The sequence below is a fragment of the Triticum dicoccoides genome, chromosome 5B (assembly GCF_002162155.2).
Source record: "Triticum dicoccoides isolate Atlit2015 ecotype Zavitan chromosome 5B, WEW_v2.0, whole genome shotgun sequence".
NCBI classification, from domain to species: Eukaryota; Viridiplantae; Streptophyta; class Magnoliopsida; order Poales; family Poaceae; genus Triticum; species Triticum dicoccoides.
In genome coordinates this window covers 561062482-561081671 of record NC_041389.1, presented here as the reverse complement: position 1 = coordinate 561081671, position 19190 = coordinate 561062482, and the positions used below count along the sequence as shown (strand labels likewise).

At 42.5% G+C, this 19190-nt stretch overlaps 1 protein-coding gene across 1 annotated transcript; it reads left to right on the top strand.

Moving 5' to 3' along the window:
* The first annotated feature begins 247 nt into the window (after nt 1-247).
* On the top strand, nt 248-4517 carry LOC119310085 (wall-associated receptor kinase 3-like). The gene is made up of 3 exons (XM_037585931.1): nt 248-1175; nt 2011-2052; nt 3376-4517. The coding sequence occupies exons 1-3, from the start codon at nt 248-250 to the stop codon at nt 4515-4517; spliced, it is 2112 nt and encodes a 703-aa protein (XP_037441828.1).
* Nucleotides 4518-19190: the final 14673 nt, after the last annotated feature.

Genomic DNA, 19190 nt, shown 5'->3' with positions numbered 1-19190 from the left:
ACTGTTTTGGTTACTGTCCTTGGATGACTAAAAAGGTCCGAACAATTCGGTCTAGACATTTGTGGGAGGTTTCTGTATTGACACTTCCGGGAGGTTTATTTATCCGCGTTAGAGTTGCCCTTATAAACTGGACGAGAGAGTGTAGTATAGCCACTCAAGCAGAAAAGCTAGAGCCAGCAGTGTGCGCTGAACATTAGCAGTAGGCACTAGGCAGTAGCCATCATACTCAATGTCGTTGTCATTCCCGATGGTGGCGGTGATGGCAACAGCTGCACTCGTGGTAGTAGCCGGCGGAGCAGCATCACCGGCCCCAATAGGGAAACGCGGCTGCGAAACGAGGTGCGGCGACGTGAGCGTGCCGTACCCGTTCGGCTTCGGCCAGGACAGGTGCTCCGCGGCGCCAGGCTTCAAGCTCAACTGCGTCCACGGGAACACTACCGATATGAGCTCAGGAGGAGCAGGCACACGGCTCCTCCTGGGCGACCATGGAGACTTCGAGGTAAAGGAGATCTCGGTGAAAAACAGGACGATTCGTGGGCTCAGCCGCCCTGTCTTCATCAACGCCACTATCAACAACACCGGCCACAGTACCGTGAGGTCTATGGGCTTCGGAGACAACCGCTGGCAGTACTTCCTGCCGCCGACCAGCACCGAGCTGGTGGTTACGGGGTGCAACGTGCAGGTGAGGCTGCTCTTCACGTCTCCTAGCAGCACCTACGGCTACACCACCGGCTGCTGCTCTCACTGCAACAGCAGTGGTGTGCTCACCGCCGACGACGTCCGGAATAACTATATGGTCGGCTACTGCACTACGCCGGTCTTCTGGTACCTCGCTTCCTATGACGTGGAGCTCAAGCGGGTCGACGGGAGCAGCGCCATTAACGACAATCTACCCGTCTACGCGTTCATCGCCGAGGAAGGTTGGTTTGGTCCGCACCGGGCCGCTGATCTTATGAATCTAGGCGCCGAGCGTTCCGTTTACGGATCCAAGGCCAACAAGGATGATCATCTGTTGGCTCCCCTGGTCCTCGGCTGGGCATGTCCCAACGACGGAACCTGCAACGCCTCCGTCAGCGCCAACACCAACTGCAGCACCCCCTTTGAAGGAGCTCAGTACGTTTGCAGCTGCAATCCTGGCTACAAGGGTAACCCTTATCTCACTGATGGATGCCAAGGTACGTGCCTATCTACGTATATTCGACATCCGTTTAATGATTGCACAAACTAAAGTAAGAGGTAGGCGGCATATCAAAGTAACTTGGTTTTTTTAACTATTTTTGGCATATTAGAAGCATAGTAGGCAAAATAGTGTATTTGGGAGACTCGGAAGTCCAGCGCATCTTGCATTTCTGAAGAGAAAAATTAGGGAATGGCTAGACGTCAGTCGTTTGAAAAACGAATTTGGGTCAGGTCGATGCATTTCAACCATTGGATGGAAAATAAACACTGCACATTGCTTCTTCTACCTCGGAGTCGTCTTCTTCATCCACCCACCTACGGACCACCGGCCACCGCCGCCTGCGGCAGGAGCGCCGCATCGCCGCCCCGCCCTCCCCGAAACCACCCCCACCGCCAGTCTTCCACCACCCCAGCCATCCCTCTAGGCCGCCCACGCACATTTTTTCTTCGGCGAAGCCTCCCACCACCGCCCCACCACCACCTCCCACCACCACCGTCCACCACCGCCCCCTCCCTAAACCCTAAGATAGACACTGGGGGAGCCCTCCGGCGAGCCCCTTTCTTCTACTTCCTCCCCTCTGGCCTTCCTCCGGCAAATTTTTTCGGAATCTCAAAATCGATTGTCCCATTAGCTTTTTTTTTCCTTTTTTTTCGAAAAAGGGTTTTACCCCAGCCTCTGCATCAGAAAGATGCATATGGCTCTCAAAATCGATTGTCCCATTAGCTAAAGTCAATCGATTGAGGTTTAGCTAATGTGGAAAAATTAAGCCATGCATGCGCATGATTAATCATGTCTCTTGATTAATCGATCCCCTCTTTTGCTATTTATAGATATTGACGAGTGCAAGCAGGCAAAGGACCATGGGTGTTTCGGTGAGTGTCGCAATACGCAAGGATCGTTCAATTGCTGGTGCGCACGAGGAGGAAATGCTAGCCAGCCTAATGGCTGCCTCAGGCCCGTAAGCAATACAGGTGGCAAACTTTTCTTAAGACCTACAACATATTTACTGCGTTTGTTTTAGGTTTAAAATGTGCTTATTGAAAAAAAAATTAAAAAATGCAACTTATATGTACTAATCACTCCGTCTACACCAAGGTTTTGAATCTCAAGCTGTCCTTTTTTCTCGAGGGGCACCGAAATTCATGGTTACCACGGTAACCACGAAATATTGAAAAAAATTGGACGAAATTTAAAATCAAATTTTGAATTCAAATATTTGGAAGTTGATATAGATAAAATTTTAACTCGTCAAGATAAGTAATCCTATCCTAGCGTAGTGGTTGTTAGCAGGCACCAACCGTTGCCGCGATCTTTCAGATCTTGAGTTCGATGCTTGGCCTTTCATAGGATTTCACAACTTTTAGTTTTTTTCTTTTGCATTCTAAAATAGAAAGAAAAGCACAACTGTGGCACTCGAACCCGTGTCTCGCAGCTCCAGAGAGCATGCCTTTGCCACTACGCCATGACACGTAATGTTGCTACATCAGAGATGCCTTGTATTTAAGTAGGTCCGAGTTTGAATTCAAAATTTTCAAACTCGAATTTTTTTGCTCGGTATGAGTGCTTTTCGTGGGGTAGCGGTAACCGCTCGGGATCAGGAAATTTCGAGTGGTACCCAAAATAGTGGTCTACACACGCACGCGCGCCTTTCATAGGATTTCACAACTTTTAGTTTTTTTCTTTTGCATTCTAAAATAGAAAGAAAAGCACAACTGTGGCACTCGAACCCGTGTCTCGCAGCTCCAGAGAGCATGCCTTTGCCACTACGCCATGACACGTAATGTTGCTACATCAGAGATGCCTTGTATTTAACTAGGTCCGAGTTTGAATTCAAAATTTTCAAACTCGAATTTTTTTGCTCGGTATGAGTGCTTTTCGTGGGGTAGCGGTAACCGCTCGGGATCAGGAAATTTCGAGTGGTACCCAAAATAGTGGTCTACACACGCACGCGCGCGCGCACACACACACACACACACACATATATAGGTATAATTTGTGTACGCATGGTCTAATTTTCTAGCTTTGCCATCATAACATCTGACTCCTACGACCGCCAGTGCTTAAGAATATGCATCCTTCAGTTTTAATTCAAAGCTCTAGTCGTTTTGCAACCGGCAGGAAGTCAGTGATAACCCACGGGAGCCAAATTTGCTATATGATCAAATTAACAAACATATAAGTAATCATTTTTGCAGGTTTAATCATTGGTCTCTTGGTTTCTCTCGTCCCATCCCTCATGCTTTTGGTTATAGGTGGATTGTTAATAATCCGTAAGCTTGAGCATCATAGAGCCGAAAAGTTGAAACGGAAGTTCTTCAATCAAAATCATGGACAACTATTGCAACAGCTAGTATCTCAAAGGTCTGACATCGGTGAGAGGATGATCATCACTATGAAGGAGATAGAGAAGGCCACAAACAATTTTGATCAATCTCGTAAGCTCGGTGGCGGAGGGCATGGTACTGTCTACAAAGGAATATTGTCAGACTTGCATGTTGTGGCCATCAAAAAGTCAAATATTATGGTCCAGAGAGAAATTGATGAGTTCATAAATGAGGTTGCCATACTATCACAAATCAACCATAGGAATATTGTCAAGCTTCATGGTTGTTGTCTCGAGACAGAAGTCCCACTCTTGGCATACGAATTTATTTCCAATGGAACCCTTGGTGATCATCTTCATAATGACTCGCCAAAATCAATATCTTGGGGTGACAGGCTAAGGATCGGATGTGAAGTAGGAAGAGCTATTGCTTACCTTCATTCTGCTGTTTCAGTTCCTGTAATACACCGAGACATCAAATCTTCTAACATACTTCTTGATGATGCTTTCACGGCAAAACTATCAGACTTTGGTGCTTCAAGGTACATTCCTATCGACCAGTCAGGGAGAACCGCAACAGCAGTCCAAGGAACAATAGGATATCTAGATCCTATGTACTACTACGCCGGGCGGCTCTCAGAAAAGAGCGATGTTTATAGCTTCGGAATCCTACTTTTGGAGTTGTTTACGAGGAAGATACCAATCATGTATAGAACCTCAGAAGGTGATGGACTTGTTGCACAATTTGTTGAACTCCTAGAGGAAGGCAAACTAGTTGACATACTAGATTCCCAAATTGTAGAGGAGGGAGGTAGTGAAGTTGAAGAAGTAGCTGCTCTCGCTGCATCATGTATAAAGTTAAGAGGAGAGGAGAGGCCTACCATGAGGCAAGTTGAGATGGCACTCGAAGGCATTCAGGCAAACAAGCAGCTCGTCCTAAATGATTTGACAGGTGAGCAAAATGAAGAAAACGATTCAATTTCAACCAGTTTGAGCTTGGAGGAAGTGAGCTGAAGACACGACCAAAAGGAATTCTCGTTATCTAGGTGGTACCCCTTTATGTTTTTTTAGAACTATTTAAGTTTGTTTTGATCCAAGGTGTCAAATGCATGTATTCTCCTACTAATTAAATAAAATTTCTGTAATACTCGGAAGACCTGGATTTTGGCGGGTCTCCCCTCTCCTGGAGTTTGAACAAGTGAGCTCAGTAAAAAAGGTGTACCCAGTGCTGAAATAAAAAAAATGTGCCATTAATTCAATATCTTCTTAGTTCCTTGGGGGCTGATCTGCTGTTCAAAACCATATTACTTGCTATTTTCGCTTTGGATCTTGTTTCTTTTCTTTGTTTGAACTCGTGCCATGTTGTTGTGGTCATGGCTTTATGACATAAAGCGGTGGGGGGGGAGCAAATGCAAGTGAGTACGTCACGTGCCTAGCATAGAAGACATGGGTGCCGCGGAAAGTCATGAGTATATATGATCAAAGTAACAAGCATATATAAATAGAAGTCTTCAATTGTACGTTACGAGAATATATCAGCTTTCAGATGGACAGAGACATTGCAAGCGCTTGCACAATACTTGAGTGTTAAGAGATCATTGTAGCTCAACTGCTGACAACACGGAGAGACATGACTAGCATGTGTCCTACTGGGAAATACCCCTTGTTTTCTTGTAAAGAATGCATGGATTTGCAAGTTGGAACTCGTCACACGCCTTGGGTACACATAAGATATCGATCATACGTGTACTGCTAGATTCGTTGCGGCAGTGAATCATTGACGGCGCATCCAATAACGAATAGAGGGCTCGGTTACACTTACACATTATCTTTTGCTACCTGCTGTAAGCACTAATCTTGACCGCGGCGTCGTGCGGCGAGCTGGCCGAGTCACGTTCGTGCGTGAGTGGCGGCCGTGCCGTTGTGCAGCTACTTGCATGCGTGAGTTCTTGATGCTACATGCCTAGTCTTGGGGACCTGGAGAGAATCTAGGAAGGAGATTAGTGCATGGAACTACTGGCCGGTGTGGCGTCGTAGTAGTTAGCTGCATCGGCGTCATGTGCCTAGTACTTAGGATCCTGAGCATATTTAGGAGAAGGATATGGGGTCATGGGTTAGTGCGTGTGTTAATTAGTTGCACAAATTCTTGGCAGGTTGTTGACTTCCGTGTGCGTGGGTCTACTTCGGACGATAGGGTCCAGAGCTTTGTGTGCAGCATGAGAGCCAAGGGAGATGTAGGGCGTGTTTAGTCGCCGTTGCGAACAGTTCTTGTATCGCATACACTTCTCAATCCAGCTTGGTTGAACAAAAACATGCCCTAATACGTCATCTACAAGTTGTTTGGTTGCCTGCATCTAGTGTCCCTGCATTAGGTAATACGCAAGTGCACTTTATTTGGTTGCCTGCATTGGCCCAAGCGGCACATGAACACGGCGTTTGGTTGCATACGGCGTACATGTTGTGCTTACCTTGTATCCTAGTTGGCGAGCTTACCCACAATGATCACACCTAGCACACCAACGCCACAACACAGCAATGACGATGAACTGGGCGAAGATGATGAAGTTCTTCAGTTTCAACCAAACTGACGATTCACCTTAGGACCTTCCACTTTGACACCTCCAACATTGCCACTGTCAATACTGCTGCCTCCGTGCTTTCGCACCCAGTAGGAGTAAGCTTGTTCTGCTGCCTGCCTAGTCTTGAACCCTCTATGGCTGCAATTGCTATATGATGCCACTTGTGCATTGGCTTATTCCCATGAACTATAAACCCCTGGAGCCTTACTGATGAACACGGCATACCACTTGCCCTAGCAATGCACAAGAGCAAGAGTTGAAGCAGCAAATCAATGAAGCACACAAGTAGCAACCAAAGTAGCATACAAACAACAATGGAGCAGAAGAGAAGTAAAGCATGCATGATCATACGGCATAGCAAGTTCAACCTAGCACTACCTTGGTGTTAACCTACCACCATATCCAAAAGAGGGTGTTGTCCTACCACCGCAAGTTCACCATCAGCGTGAGGGGTTAGTATATACCACCTCATCAAAATATACAGACCATCAAATTGTTTTTCAGCCCTAGCTACACAAAATGTACGTTGTCATCATCATCGTCGCCGTCGCCGCCACCGCTATCGCCGTCGCGGATCATGCACGCTCACATGCAGCACTACTCTAGTAGTAGTGCTTGCCCAGCCAGCTCCTGAGCCACAGCACCCTATGCCCGTCTGCCATGGCAACGAACCCAACACCCTGGGCCTTGTTGTCAAGCAGGTGGCTGAGAGCTACCATGAGAGCCTCGTCGCTAAAGCCACCCTGGGTCATGACAGCGTCATACAGGTCACGGTGGACGTCGAGGGGCTTGCACTCCCTGATGGTTGTTGCCACCTCCTTCACTGCCCCAGTCATGCTGCAAAAGACATTGATCTCCTCCTCCATCAGGCCCCCTCTCTTCCTGTTTCTATCATGGACGGGGTCAAATGGCTTGTCGAAGGGCTCAAAGGGCTTGTCAGGGCCATCAAGGACCTCAACGTCTGGGGTCCCAGGGGACTCTGGCATGGAAGAACCAAGATGCTCCCCCCGAGCCCATGGCATGCTTCCTAGTTGCCAGCCCAAAGGAGAAGATGTGTTGCATCTGGTTGTAGTTCTGGATGGGTGTGTTGAGGAACTCAGCGTCCCTTGGGTGGTCCTAAGAATGAAACACAAGTGTTGTTAGTTGAGATTAGGAATAGGCAATGATGGACAATATGAAAAGGAAGAGGGATGTGAGCTAACCGAGACATGGTCGGCGTAGTGCTCTGCCTCCAGAGCGATGGAGAAAGTGTTCTCATCCCATGAGGCGTCGCTAAGGTCTCTCAGCTTGGACACTTGGATCCATCGACCTCTCCACTTTCTCAGGTGGTTGTACACCTGGGTGGCAGGCACCTCCTTCCCACAGAACTTGAACACCTGCTTCGCAGCGGTGTTCAAGTGCACCTCCTTGAAGCCCTTGTCAGTACTAACTCCACTAGAGATGAGCTCACACATCTTGTTCAGCACGAACGTGGACATGAACGGCTGCCACTTCATCTTGTTCGACCTACCATCCTTCTTTGCCTTTGTTGCTGCTACCTTTAGTGCAGCGGCAGCAGAAGTTCCAGCAGGCGTTGAATGAACGAGCACTACTAGCACATAGAGGGAATTAGATGCGAACATCTCTGAATCAGGTGCCATCTCGGACATAGGCTGCGAGTCCTGTGGAGCAAACTGGTTGTCGGATAGGACAAGGGCCTGACTAAGATCTTGCGTCTACGTGATCATGTCCTACAATCGTAGCACGCATTGACAATAAGCGGAAGCATACATGTACACGGTTCATCACTATCATAGCAAGCACATGCTTTATCACTATCATACTAAGCACATATGGTTCATCGCTATCATATTAAGCATACCAGACAATCTATGAGCACGAACATACATCTACAGCAAATAGCATATGCTATAAATGGACCACCAATAGCTACGAAGCACAAATCTAAGCTACGAATCAACACAAGCACATGGTTCAACTTCAAACTCTACTACTAATCTAGCCTACCACATGCTTGAACATCTAGCCCAACCACTAATTGCAACCATAGCATAGCAATCAACCATATCAGCTCACAGATCAGACCACTAATCAACCATGTATCTAGATCAAACCCTAGCTGCAGCTCAGATCTAGCTAGAAGGAACAGAGAGAAAGGGGGATTGAACTCACAAAGGCCATGGCTGCAGCTTGAGGACGAGGGGGGACGGTCGTGGAAGATCAACGCCGCCCGGTGAAGGAGCGCCGACGTCGTGGACCGCCGGCCGATGAAGATGCACCGCTTACCTGCTCGTCGGTGCCGATACGCATCGATAGAAAGCTCGAACAAAGGGAGAATGGTAGCGGGAGTTGGGGCGGTGAGGGAGGGGCTAAATAGGGGTGGACTTGGCGGGAGGTGAGCCGAAATCCTCCCGCCGATTTTTTCGCGACATCGGCGAGCTCGCGCCATCTCCCTGCTCACACGAGGAGAGAAGCGTGTCGCCCTACCCTGCCTCGCCCGAGCCAGGCTCGTGAGCTACTGCTGATTCGGGCGTTTCCCCTCGGCCTGGCCTGGACCTGCTTTAAGTTTCGTGCGATGCGAGCCGCACATTAAACGCATGCAACCAAACGGGCCAACTTCTTCCTGCACGGGCCAGACTGGGCCATATGCAGGCAATCAAACACATCTGTATCCTCCTGAGAGCGTATGTGCGCTCACCGTATGTCGGTCTTTATGTATGCGTTCCAGTTTGAGCTGTAAAAAAACGAAGTGTGCGCGGCGAGGCGTTTGCTGCCGAAAAAACTCGGGTGCTCAAGTTCGTGTCGAGTTTGTCTCCTTCCGTCCGGTGTTCGTGTCGCCGGAGGGCAGCTCCAACACTTGCTGCATGCGAGCCAGTGCGACCATTGGCGGAGGCAGGACCTCCTATTCGACACGTTTGGATTCGAACACAGGATCTGCTAGACATATGCTAGCGTTGTTAGCCAAGTGAGCGGGCGTGGTTCCTGGTTTATTTATCAGCGCCAAAGTATAAGAACAGACAGCTAGCTGCAAATCCAATTTTTTTTAAATTTCAAACTGAAACACTTTTTTAGAACGGGAATATTTTTAGAAACTAAACTACTTTTCAGCTCTGTGAATTCTTTTTAGGAAACTCACATTTTTCAAAAACAATTATCCCCCCTTGAATGTTATTTTATGTACGTGAACAAATTCGGAAAGTGTTCATGTGAACAAAATCAGAATATTTAGGAAAGCGTATAGATTTTTTAAAATTGAAAACATTTGGAAAACACAAAAACATTTTTTAGGGAAATGTGAACAAAATTTAAATTTTCAAACAGATTTCGAAAATTTGGTGAACATTTTGAAAAACAAGAAAAAAATTGTGAAGGTGATTTGAAAAAAGTGTACTTCTTCTTGAAAGTGTATATGTTGGCAATGTGCAAGCATTCTCTGAATTTTTGAACACATTTTCAACAACAGGAATATATTTTCAAATACGTGAACAAACTATGAAATTCTGAACAAATGTTGAAACCGCAAACCTTTTTTGACTTTTTGAACAAATATCTGGAAAAATGGAACAATTTATGAAATTCCGAACAAACAATTTTGAAACATGAATACTTTGTAAATATGTGAACAAACTTTGAAAAGGAAAATATATTTTTGATTTGTAAACACGAATATTTTTTGAAATTCCCAAACATATTCCAATTGTGAAAAAAAAAATCATGTGACCATTTTTTGAATTTGTGAACAAATTTTGGAAATGGGAACATTTTTTGAAATAAAATATTGGTTTTTGAACAAAATTTAAAAACATGAATTTTCGAACTTTTCTGTAAACATGAACACTTTCCAAATTTGTGAACAAAATTTACAAATCACGAACGTATTCTGATTTTTAGAAAAAATTTCAAAATGGAGAACAATTCTGAAAATCCTAAAAAAATTGAATTTGCAAACAAAAATTGAAAACATGAACATTTGTGAATTTGTGAAACAAAAAATAAAACACAAATTGTTTTTGAATTTAAGAATAAATTTTCAAAACATGAAATATTTTGAATTTGTGAAGAAAATTTCAAAACAGGAATTTTTTTTAAAATGACATATATAGTTGTATTTCTAGAACAAAATCTGGAAACACGAACAATTTTTGAATGCGTGAACAAAATACCGAAACATAACCTTTTTCTATATTCCCAAACAATTTTTGAAAAATGTTAACATTGTTCAAATATATGAAAAAAATATTTAAAAAAGTTCTTTCTTTAAAAAACGTTCGAATTCGAAAAATAGTTGTTTTCCTAAAAATGTTTGTAAATTCAAAAAATGTTCGCCCCACCACTGGACTGGACAGGTCTAACTGATTGTAAGTAGCGCGAACGTTATAAGAACTCAAAGGTGCGTTCACATATGAAACACATGTTCGGGAAAAACGAAAACATTTCCTTAGAAAATGCGATTTCTTTTTTAGAAGGACGAGTGTTTTTAAAACAGGACCATTTTTTTGAACAATTGTATTGAAAATGGGAAGTTTTTTTAAAATTCCGAACAAATTTTGAAATTGCAAACATTATTTGAAGCACCCCGATTTTTTTTGAATTTATGGGAACTTGACTACGGGCATAATTTTAAGGTCCCTTTGTTTCAGTGCAAATGGGTCAATCTATCAGGAGGCAGGGTACAGGTAGACCCACAGTGCGGAATGACAACAGCGAATTTGAACAATCTTGGGTACACAAACGAACCATTCGTCCTAACCAATGATGTGGCACAGGTATTCTATGTGAAGGACATGTCTACCAAACCGAAAAAAAGAAAAGATAATGTAGCGAATACATCATACGATGAGCGAAAGCGCCACATAGTTCTTTCAGGAAAAAGAGACATCGTGGGATTGAAGGGAAAGACAGACATGTCTAAAGATTATGAAAAGTTTCATGAAATTCCTCCCTTCAAAGTCAAGGCTGACCCAAGCACCCTGTTAAACGATGAAGATTATCCATGGTTACGGCGCAATAAGCAAAGGACACAAGCAAAGAAAAAGTGAAGACTTTCTCTCCGCAACTATTATGATGATGCCTTTGATCTAGAATATCACTGCAGTTACATGTGAAGAAATGAAATCTTTTTTGTAACAGATGAGTTTCCGTATGAAACCTTGATACATCGAAAGAGATTGTCCGTTTTATATACAAAGTGCATCCAGTTTTTGCAGTAACCCTCTCAACTTTTTAGCACATGCTATGTGGATGAAACGATGATACCATGCCAACTTTTAACCTTTTCAGAGTTCATTTGTAGTGCTTTTCAATTTCAGGGTCTTTTAGCTTAAAAAATCAGTAAATGGATGAAAAATACCATATGAAGTCAGAAAGGGTTGAAAATTGATGATGTGGCTTTGAATGGTTCATTTTGAACACAAAAAAAGTCTAGAGTTCAAATAAGTTAAAAAATGAAATGCTTTTTGTAATAGATGAGTTTCCGTATGAAACCCTGATACTTCAAAAGAGATTGTCCGTTTTATACACGAAATGCATCCAGTTTTTGCCGTGACCCTCCCAAATTTTTAGCACATGCTATGTGGGTGAAATTATGATACCATGCCAAGAGTTCATTTGTAGTGTTTTTCAATTTCTGGGTCAATTAGCTTAAAAAAATGAGTAAATGCATGAAAAATACCATATGAAGTCAGAAAGGGTTGAAAATTAATGATGTGTCTTTGAATGGTTCATTTTGAACACACAAAAAGTCTAGACTTCAAATAAGTTCAAAAAAATGAAATACCTTTGTAACGGATGAGTTTTCGTCCAAAACCCTGATACTTTGAAAGAGATTTTCCGTTTTGTACACTAAGTCATCAAGTTTTTGCCGTAACCCTCTCAACTTTTTATAACATGCTATGTGGATGAAATTATGACACCAAGCCAACTTTCAACCTTTTCAGAGTTCATTTGTAGTGCTTTTCAATTTCAGGGTCATTTAGCTCAAAGAATGAACTAATAGCAAAAATAATAAACTAATAGCAAAAAGAATGAATTAATGGAAAAAAATGAATTAAAAATAATCAATTAAAATATTCTGTTGTGATCAAGTAAAACAAAACTATAATATTCTTCAGTAGAAAAAAGAATCAACTAAAAATCTTTTATAAAACCATAATGGAAAAAGGAATCTAGTATTATTGAAACAAAATTATATAAAATTTATGCAACTAAAATTATCAAAGTATTTTCCGTTCAAAACATTAATAGCAAAAAGAATTTTCATAAAGAAAATTTGTTAGAAACTTTAATAGCAAACTAAAACAACAAAATATGTTTTTGATTAAAAACAGATATTTAAAATAACCTAAAAATTACCAAATTGAATATAATGATAAAACACAGTAATATTAAATAGCAAGAAAAAGAATAACTCAAAAATCTATTTTTATAGTAAACTTATTCACAAACTAGTGATTCACACTAATTTCAAAAAATTCAAATTTGAACTATTCAAATTTGAAAACTAATGGCAATAACAGAAAGTTTATAATTTTTGTGATCTAACAACAAAAAGAATCACTGAAAAACTGTAAGTAGAAACAAAAAAAATAAAACAAAAACCAAAACAAAAAATCTGGAAAAAAATAAAAAAAATTCCACCTACTGGACCACCACGGCCTGAATACGAATAGAAACATAACCATGGGCCAGGATTAAGGACCGTAGAAGACTAGACACTAATCCTGATCCAATTAATTACCTCCACATCAGCCTCTACGCTCACATAAGTTTTTGTGAGTATAGCGTTACTCGTGTGTGCCCTTCCGCGCGCATGACGCGCAACATTCCTGACATTGATCGTCCATCTGTTTGGGTTGTAGAACGTATCTAGTGCACCTGCCAACAAACATCAATGGACAAATGAAAAAACATATAAATATTAGAAATGCAAAATTAATAATAAAGAACTAAATTTCAAGATTGTACCCGGTATGGCCGTTCTTGAATCTTAATTGTTTCCATAGAATATTTCAAAGCATTTCTTGATGACGTCAGGGACTGCATATATACTTACACATGTAAATCACACAAAAGAAAGGCACGCGCTACCGGTGCCATCGAATTATGTTGATACTAAGTCGCCAACTTATACCTCTCTGTTCCATAATGTAGTGCGTACAGATTTTTTATAAGGTCAAACTCTGCAAACAATGCCATCACCAAAAAAAAAAACTTTGCAAACTTTGAGCAAGTTTATATAGAAAAATATATTTATGTCTATGATATCAAATACATAGAATATCAAACTACATCTTATAATGAATCTAATTATATATATTTGGCATTCTACGTCTTATAACCCGGTCAAAGTTTACGAGGCGTATAGAAGCATTGTCCTTGTCTATTTGTTACCAATAATCAAATAAATGCAGCAACAAAAATAACTTCAATACGGAAACGATGAACTCTCATTTAGAAGATATTCACAATAGTTTTGGCAAGCACTAGATAGCATACAAGCATAATTTATACAACAGACATACGGATATATAGAGTTTGCAATAATTACATAGCATATTTTTTAAAATTACATAGCATCATCTACAGATACCAGAGCATGGGTGTCAAGGATGGTAGCCGAGGGTCTGCAACTCAATGCTAGGCTCCCAATATTTTATAGTTTCCTGAGGTCAGAGCAACGGCGTCAAGAACGGTAGCCGAGGGTCTGCAGCTCAACGGTTGGCTTGGTGATATTGTGGGAGGTCTCGCCCTCCATTTCATGGCTCAAGCTTTGCTCATTGCCCGTGCGCTGGTCACAGTCCAGATCGTACAGAAGGTTCAGGACAACTTGACTTGGGTTTAGACTTCTAACGCCTTGTTCTCCATCAGCACGACCTACCTGGCCTTCTTCCTTGGAAGAGAGAGGTGGCCCTTGTTGGATCTGATTTGGAAGTCCACGGCACCGCTCAAATTCAAGCTCTTCGCCTGGAAGGCCATCCAATATAGGTGTTGTCTTGGAGACACAGGAGTGCGTCGTTGAATGACCACTGACGCAACCTGTTGGAAATATTAGCACTTTCCGATTAATCTAATCCACGAGGAAATACTAAGCGTGGCAAATACGGTATGCATCTCATACCGATACCTAAAAATGTGAGCACGTACAGTACATAGAACCGAAACACCTATGAACAACATATATACGGCCAACACATGAACGAGCAAATAGGGGATGAACGAGTCATACCCTCCGGTTGGCCAGGCTAACGCGGCGGCGGCAGAGTCGTTGTATTGGAAGTAGAGGCAGATGGTAATGGGGACGGATCGGGAGCAGTCGCGTCGAGACGCTCCCCAATAATCTTATTGTCGTTCTCCCGGGAAGAATCTCGAACACAGAGTTTCGGAGGCATCTGCTCTCCCGACCAACCGTGCACATGGTCGTCAGGATGGGATCGCCGGAAGCAGCACAGAGAGAGGAACAGTAGATGACCGCTAGGATTGTGTGAGAGGTAGATGGACCTGGGCTCAAGTCCACGACAACGACCGAGTCACCGAACAGCCGATGGTCCAACGTCTCGGGCAGTGACACTTCCATAAGCAAAAATAAGGCTCGGCTCATTGCCGCAACACGCGGCGCACGCGCGTGATGACGTAGCAAGGCGGGCGGAGAAGGAGGAGGAGCGCGCGTGTACATCTCGTATTCCAATCTCCCAATGGCATGTGTTAGAGCAGCTCTTATAAAGGGGCATCACTCTTCTTACATTAGTAGTATGGTACTAAACTTCCCACCACTTGCCGTGCATATCTAAATGGGCCTTACAGATTAACCTGGGATTATTATCTTATATGGGCCTAAGCCCATCTATAATCCATCAACCCCACACCAAATCTCGAGGCACATAACTTTGTCAATTGTTCCAAACAAAGTTTGATATACAATAATTTTGAGGTAAATACACCTGTGGTGCTTCAACTTGCCATGGATGTTCAGTTTAGTGCCTGAACTTGAAAAATAAGTCGAACTGGTTCTAAAACTTGACACGAGCGTGCAAATACGGTGCTAATCACACCCGTAGACATAAAATGCGTCGACGTGGCAGTGTATATCACTGATGTGGCACAGAGATGGCATGGGGCTCACTTATAACTACCCAACAGAATTGAATATCTCTATGACCAGTGGGCCCGCCTGTCAGTACCTTAGACAAAAATAATATGAAAAATCTGTTTCATAGGAATCGAACCAGTAGCCAGACGCTTGCGTGCTGCCCATGCTAGCCACCACACCGAAGAAGCTTTAACATCCGGATGGCCCCTAAATCTTCATGTACATAAGCCAGAACTCATGTGTCTATAAATGGGCTGTAGCCAGTGGACCATTTTGCACACGTTATTTTTTAAAAATATGTAAAATGTGCGTAAATAATAATCGTATGATAAAAGTAAGATTCAATATTCATGTGCACACAAAGTAATTAACTATATAGATGTATACCGTATGTAATAAAATAACTTACGAAAAACTATTCGGGCAATATTTAGAAATATTAACTTATTATTTAGAAAATAATATTTTCAGAAAATAATTATTATTTAGAAAAAATATTTTATATGTTACTATTTACAAACATTTTAAAGCACTCATGGGTTATATTTAAAATAGTATTTTTCTAATAATATGTTAATATTTCTAAAAATTACAAGCAGATTTTAAGTAAGTTGTTTTAATACATACCTCTCTATATTTATTTTGTGTGCACAAGATATTAGTGTAGCATGAAGTAATTATTAATAACACATGAATATTCAAATCTAGCGTTTATTATAACATACGTTTTACATTAAAACAATAACATGTGGAAAATGGGCCACAGACTGCGACCCATTTATGTATACAAGAGTTTTTGATTCAATTACATTGATTATGAGAGTCTGATGTTGTTGACAAAAAAACATGTTTGGTGGAATTGTGAGCGCATATATCTCCCAAGCGTCAGGTCGCATATTCGATGCCCGACCAGTACATTTTTATGTTAATTTTCTTACTAATTACGGACAGGCAGACCCACTAGTCATAAAGTCATATATAGTACTCAAGTAATTCTGTTTCGTACCTACAAGTGGGTCCCACGCCATGTCAGTGCCACGTCGACGCACTTTACGTCTACGAATGTGTTTAGCACCGTATTTGCACGTTCGTGTCAAGTTATAGAACCAGTTCAACGTATTTTTCAATTTCAGGCACTAAAGTGAACATCGATGACAAGTTCAAGCACCATCAGTGTATTTACCTCCATAATTTTCCTTGGAGACTGTTAAGTTAAACTTCCACCTAGAGGTATAGGATTAGACTTCTTCATAACTGAACAATGGAGTATACTTTGAATTGTCAGTTTGGCGTGCAAAAGTTTCACCTATTGTCAACTGATACGTGGTTGCTGAAGGCTAAACCCCACGGGTGGAGCTTATTAGTCATACTCCTTACCTTCTTATGAGCTTTCTAGATATCACCCAATCTCATAGACTGTGACCAGCAGTCGGGCAGTCGGGCTCACATAGGTATGTTTCTTCAAAGAATGCTCTGTACTTGTTCTATTTGCATTGTCCTTATTTGGTGTTCTATTGTTTACTCATCACAATTTACTTAGGCCTGTTTGTTGAAACAAGACAAATGACTTGTCATTTTCATTGATTAAGAAGAGAGATGTCCGGTTTATTAGTGAAAAACAAGTCGACAACCCGTTGATTAGGCACACAAACATGTCACTATACACACACCGCTGCGAAGAAAGCGTCGTCGACATAGCACATTGACATCATCGTTATCACCTCTCCCAAACAAAGCGACTCCGACCTAGTCGCAATCAATCAACGACAACGGCCAAACCGCAAAGATTGTGAGCCACATGAAGATCGAAGCAGTGCGACCTGCCACACGCCGGGAAAAGGGGAACTCCAGATCTGAGAATGAACCACGACAAAGAACTATGCAGGCCGGCTTGGCACCACGAAGGATCACCGGGAACATCATTCTTTTTCATTTGCACCGCTGAACTGTTAGATAATAACGAGAATAAACGAGACAAAGAGACACGAATTTTTACGTGGAAACCCTTGCGGGAGAAAACCACGGACGCACGAAGGCGCAATCACTATGAGGAGGAGTATTACAAGCACGAGATGACAGACCGTCTGAGGTGCGACTACATGGGGTATATAAGAGGGCAATACATGAGAGTCCTTGGAGGACAAGTAAACGAGTTGTACTCGTACGCGTCGGTATACAGAGCCAAGTTTACAGAGCCAAGTTTACATATATGGGATTTTTGAGACGAGGGAATTAGGGTTGCGCGTCGCCGCCTGCATGCGATCTGTCAATCCGAGGGCAGCTCGATTTTTGCTGCCGCCGTTGAAACCGAGATCGACAGGAGTTCCCACGACGTGCAAGTCACCCAAGCTGCAGTCGTTTTTTGTCCGATTCCGCCAATTTGTGGATGCTACCCATGAACAGGCTCAAAGTTCCGAGGACATCAACAGTGGCTGTTGGTGCTACTTCCGCTGAAGCCAAATTCATCTACTCGAGGACAGGAGTACTAGTCGAGTACTACTTGTTCCCATCACGTCAACTTGTCAAGCATCAAGTCTGTCGTGAGGGCTACTAGTTCATATTTCTTTTCCCTTCGACTGCTACATCCACTAGCGGATACTACCAGGTGCTACTGTTCCTTGCTCAATTTGATCCGCATATAAATTCTGTCAAAAAAAATTCTACCGGCTTGTACTACTTTGTGTATACAGATTTAATCTGCTCATGGCATCCATGAAGTACGATCTTCCGCCGCTGGACCGTGACACAAGGTTTACTCTATGGCAAGTCAAGATGCGGGCGTTGTTGGCACAGTCCGACTATGATGAAGCACTGTATAGTTTTGGGAAGAACCGAATTGAGGATTGGACTAATGAGGAGAAAAGAATTGATCGTAAGGCTTTGTCAAAAATTCAACTCCATTTGCATAATAATATTTTGCAGGAAGTTTTGAGCGAGAAAACTGCCGCCGCTCTATGGTTAAAGCTGGAAGGGATTTGCATGACCAAGGATCTCACCAGCAAGATGCATCTGAAGCAAAAATTATTCCTGCACAGGTTACCCGAGGGAGGTAATGTTTTGATTCATATTTCAGAATTTAAAGAGATCATATCCGATCTAGCTGCAATGGAGGTTAAGTATGAAGAGGAAGATACTGCTTTAATGCTACTTTGTTCACTGCCAAGTTCTTATACCAATTTTAGAGACACCATATTATACAGTCATGATACTCTCACACTTAATGAAGTTTATGAAGCTTTGAACTCTATGGAGAAGATGAAATTAATGGTGCCTCATGATGGTTCGAGTTCATCCCAAGCCGAGGGATTATCTGTTCGTGGCAGGACAAAGGAGAAGAACTCCAATAATGGAAACAGAGGCAAAAGTAAGAACGGCTACAGGGGCCGGTCGCAATCCAGAGACAAGAAGTATTGCAGATACTGCAGGAGAGACGGGCATGACATCTCTAAGTGTTTCAAGTTGCAGAACAAGGAAAAGAGGAAAGGTAACAAACCAGGTGAAAATTCTGCTAACGTTGCTCGTGATGATAGTTCTGATGATGCTCTTGTCGTTGTTGCTGGATGTGCTGAGACCAATGATGAGTGGGTACTTGACACTGCATGCACTTTTCATATGTGTCCACATAGAGATTGGTTTAATACTTTTGATTCCACTACTGCTGCTGGTTCCGTTTTGGGTTTTGATAATTCACCATGCAAGATTGAAGGCATAGGTTCTATTCGAATCAAGATGTTTGATGGCATAATCAGAACTTTGACAGATGTTCGGTATATTCCGAAGATGAAGAGAAATCTTATTTCTATGAGTGCCCTTGATGCAAAGGGGTACAAGTATTCAGGTGGAGATAGTGTTTTGAAAGTCACCAAAGGTTCCCTTATTGTGATGAAAGGTGACTTAAGTTCGACCAATGGTCTTTATTACCTTCGAGGTTCTACCGTTTCAGGTAACGCTACTCCAGTTATTTCAAAGAATTCTGATTGTGATGCTGCTAACCTTTGGCATATGCGTCTTGGAGATATGAGT

Excerpts from the sequence above, each read along its gene's own strand:
- LOC119310085 (XM_037585931.1), top strand. The coding sequence starts at position 248 with ATGGTGGCGGTGATGGCAACAGCTGCACTCGTGGTAGTAGCCGGCGGA. Across the intron at positions 1,176-2,010 it reads TCTCACTGATGGATGCCAAG|ATATTGACGAGTGCAAGCAG; the intron begins GTACGTGCCTAT and ends TGCTATTTATAG. Across the intron at positions 2,053-3,375 it reads AAAGGACCATGGGTGTTTCG|GTTTAATCATTGGTCTCTTG; the intron begins GTGAGTGTCGCA and ends TCATTTTTGCAG.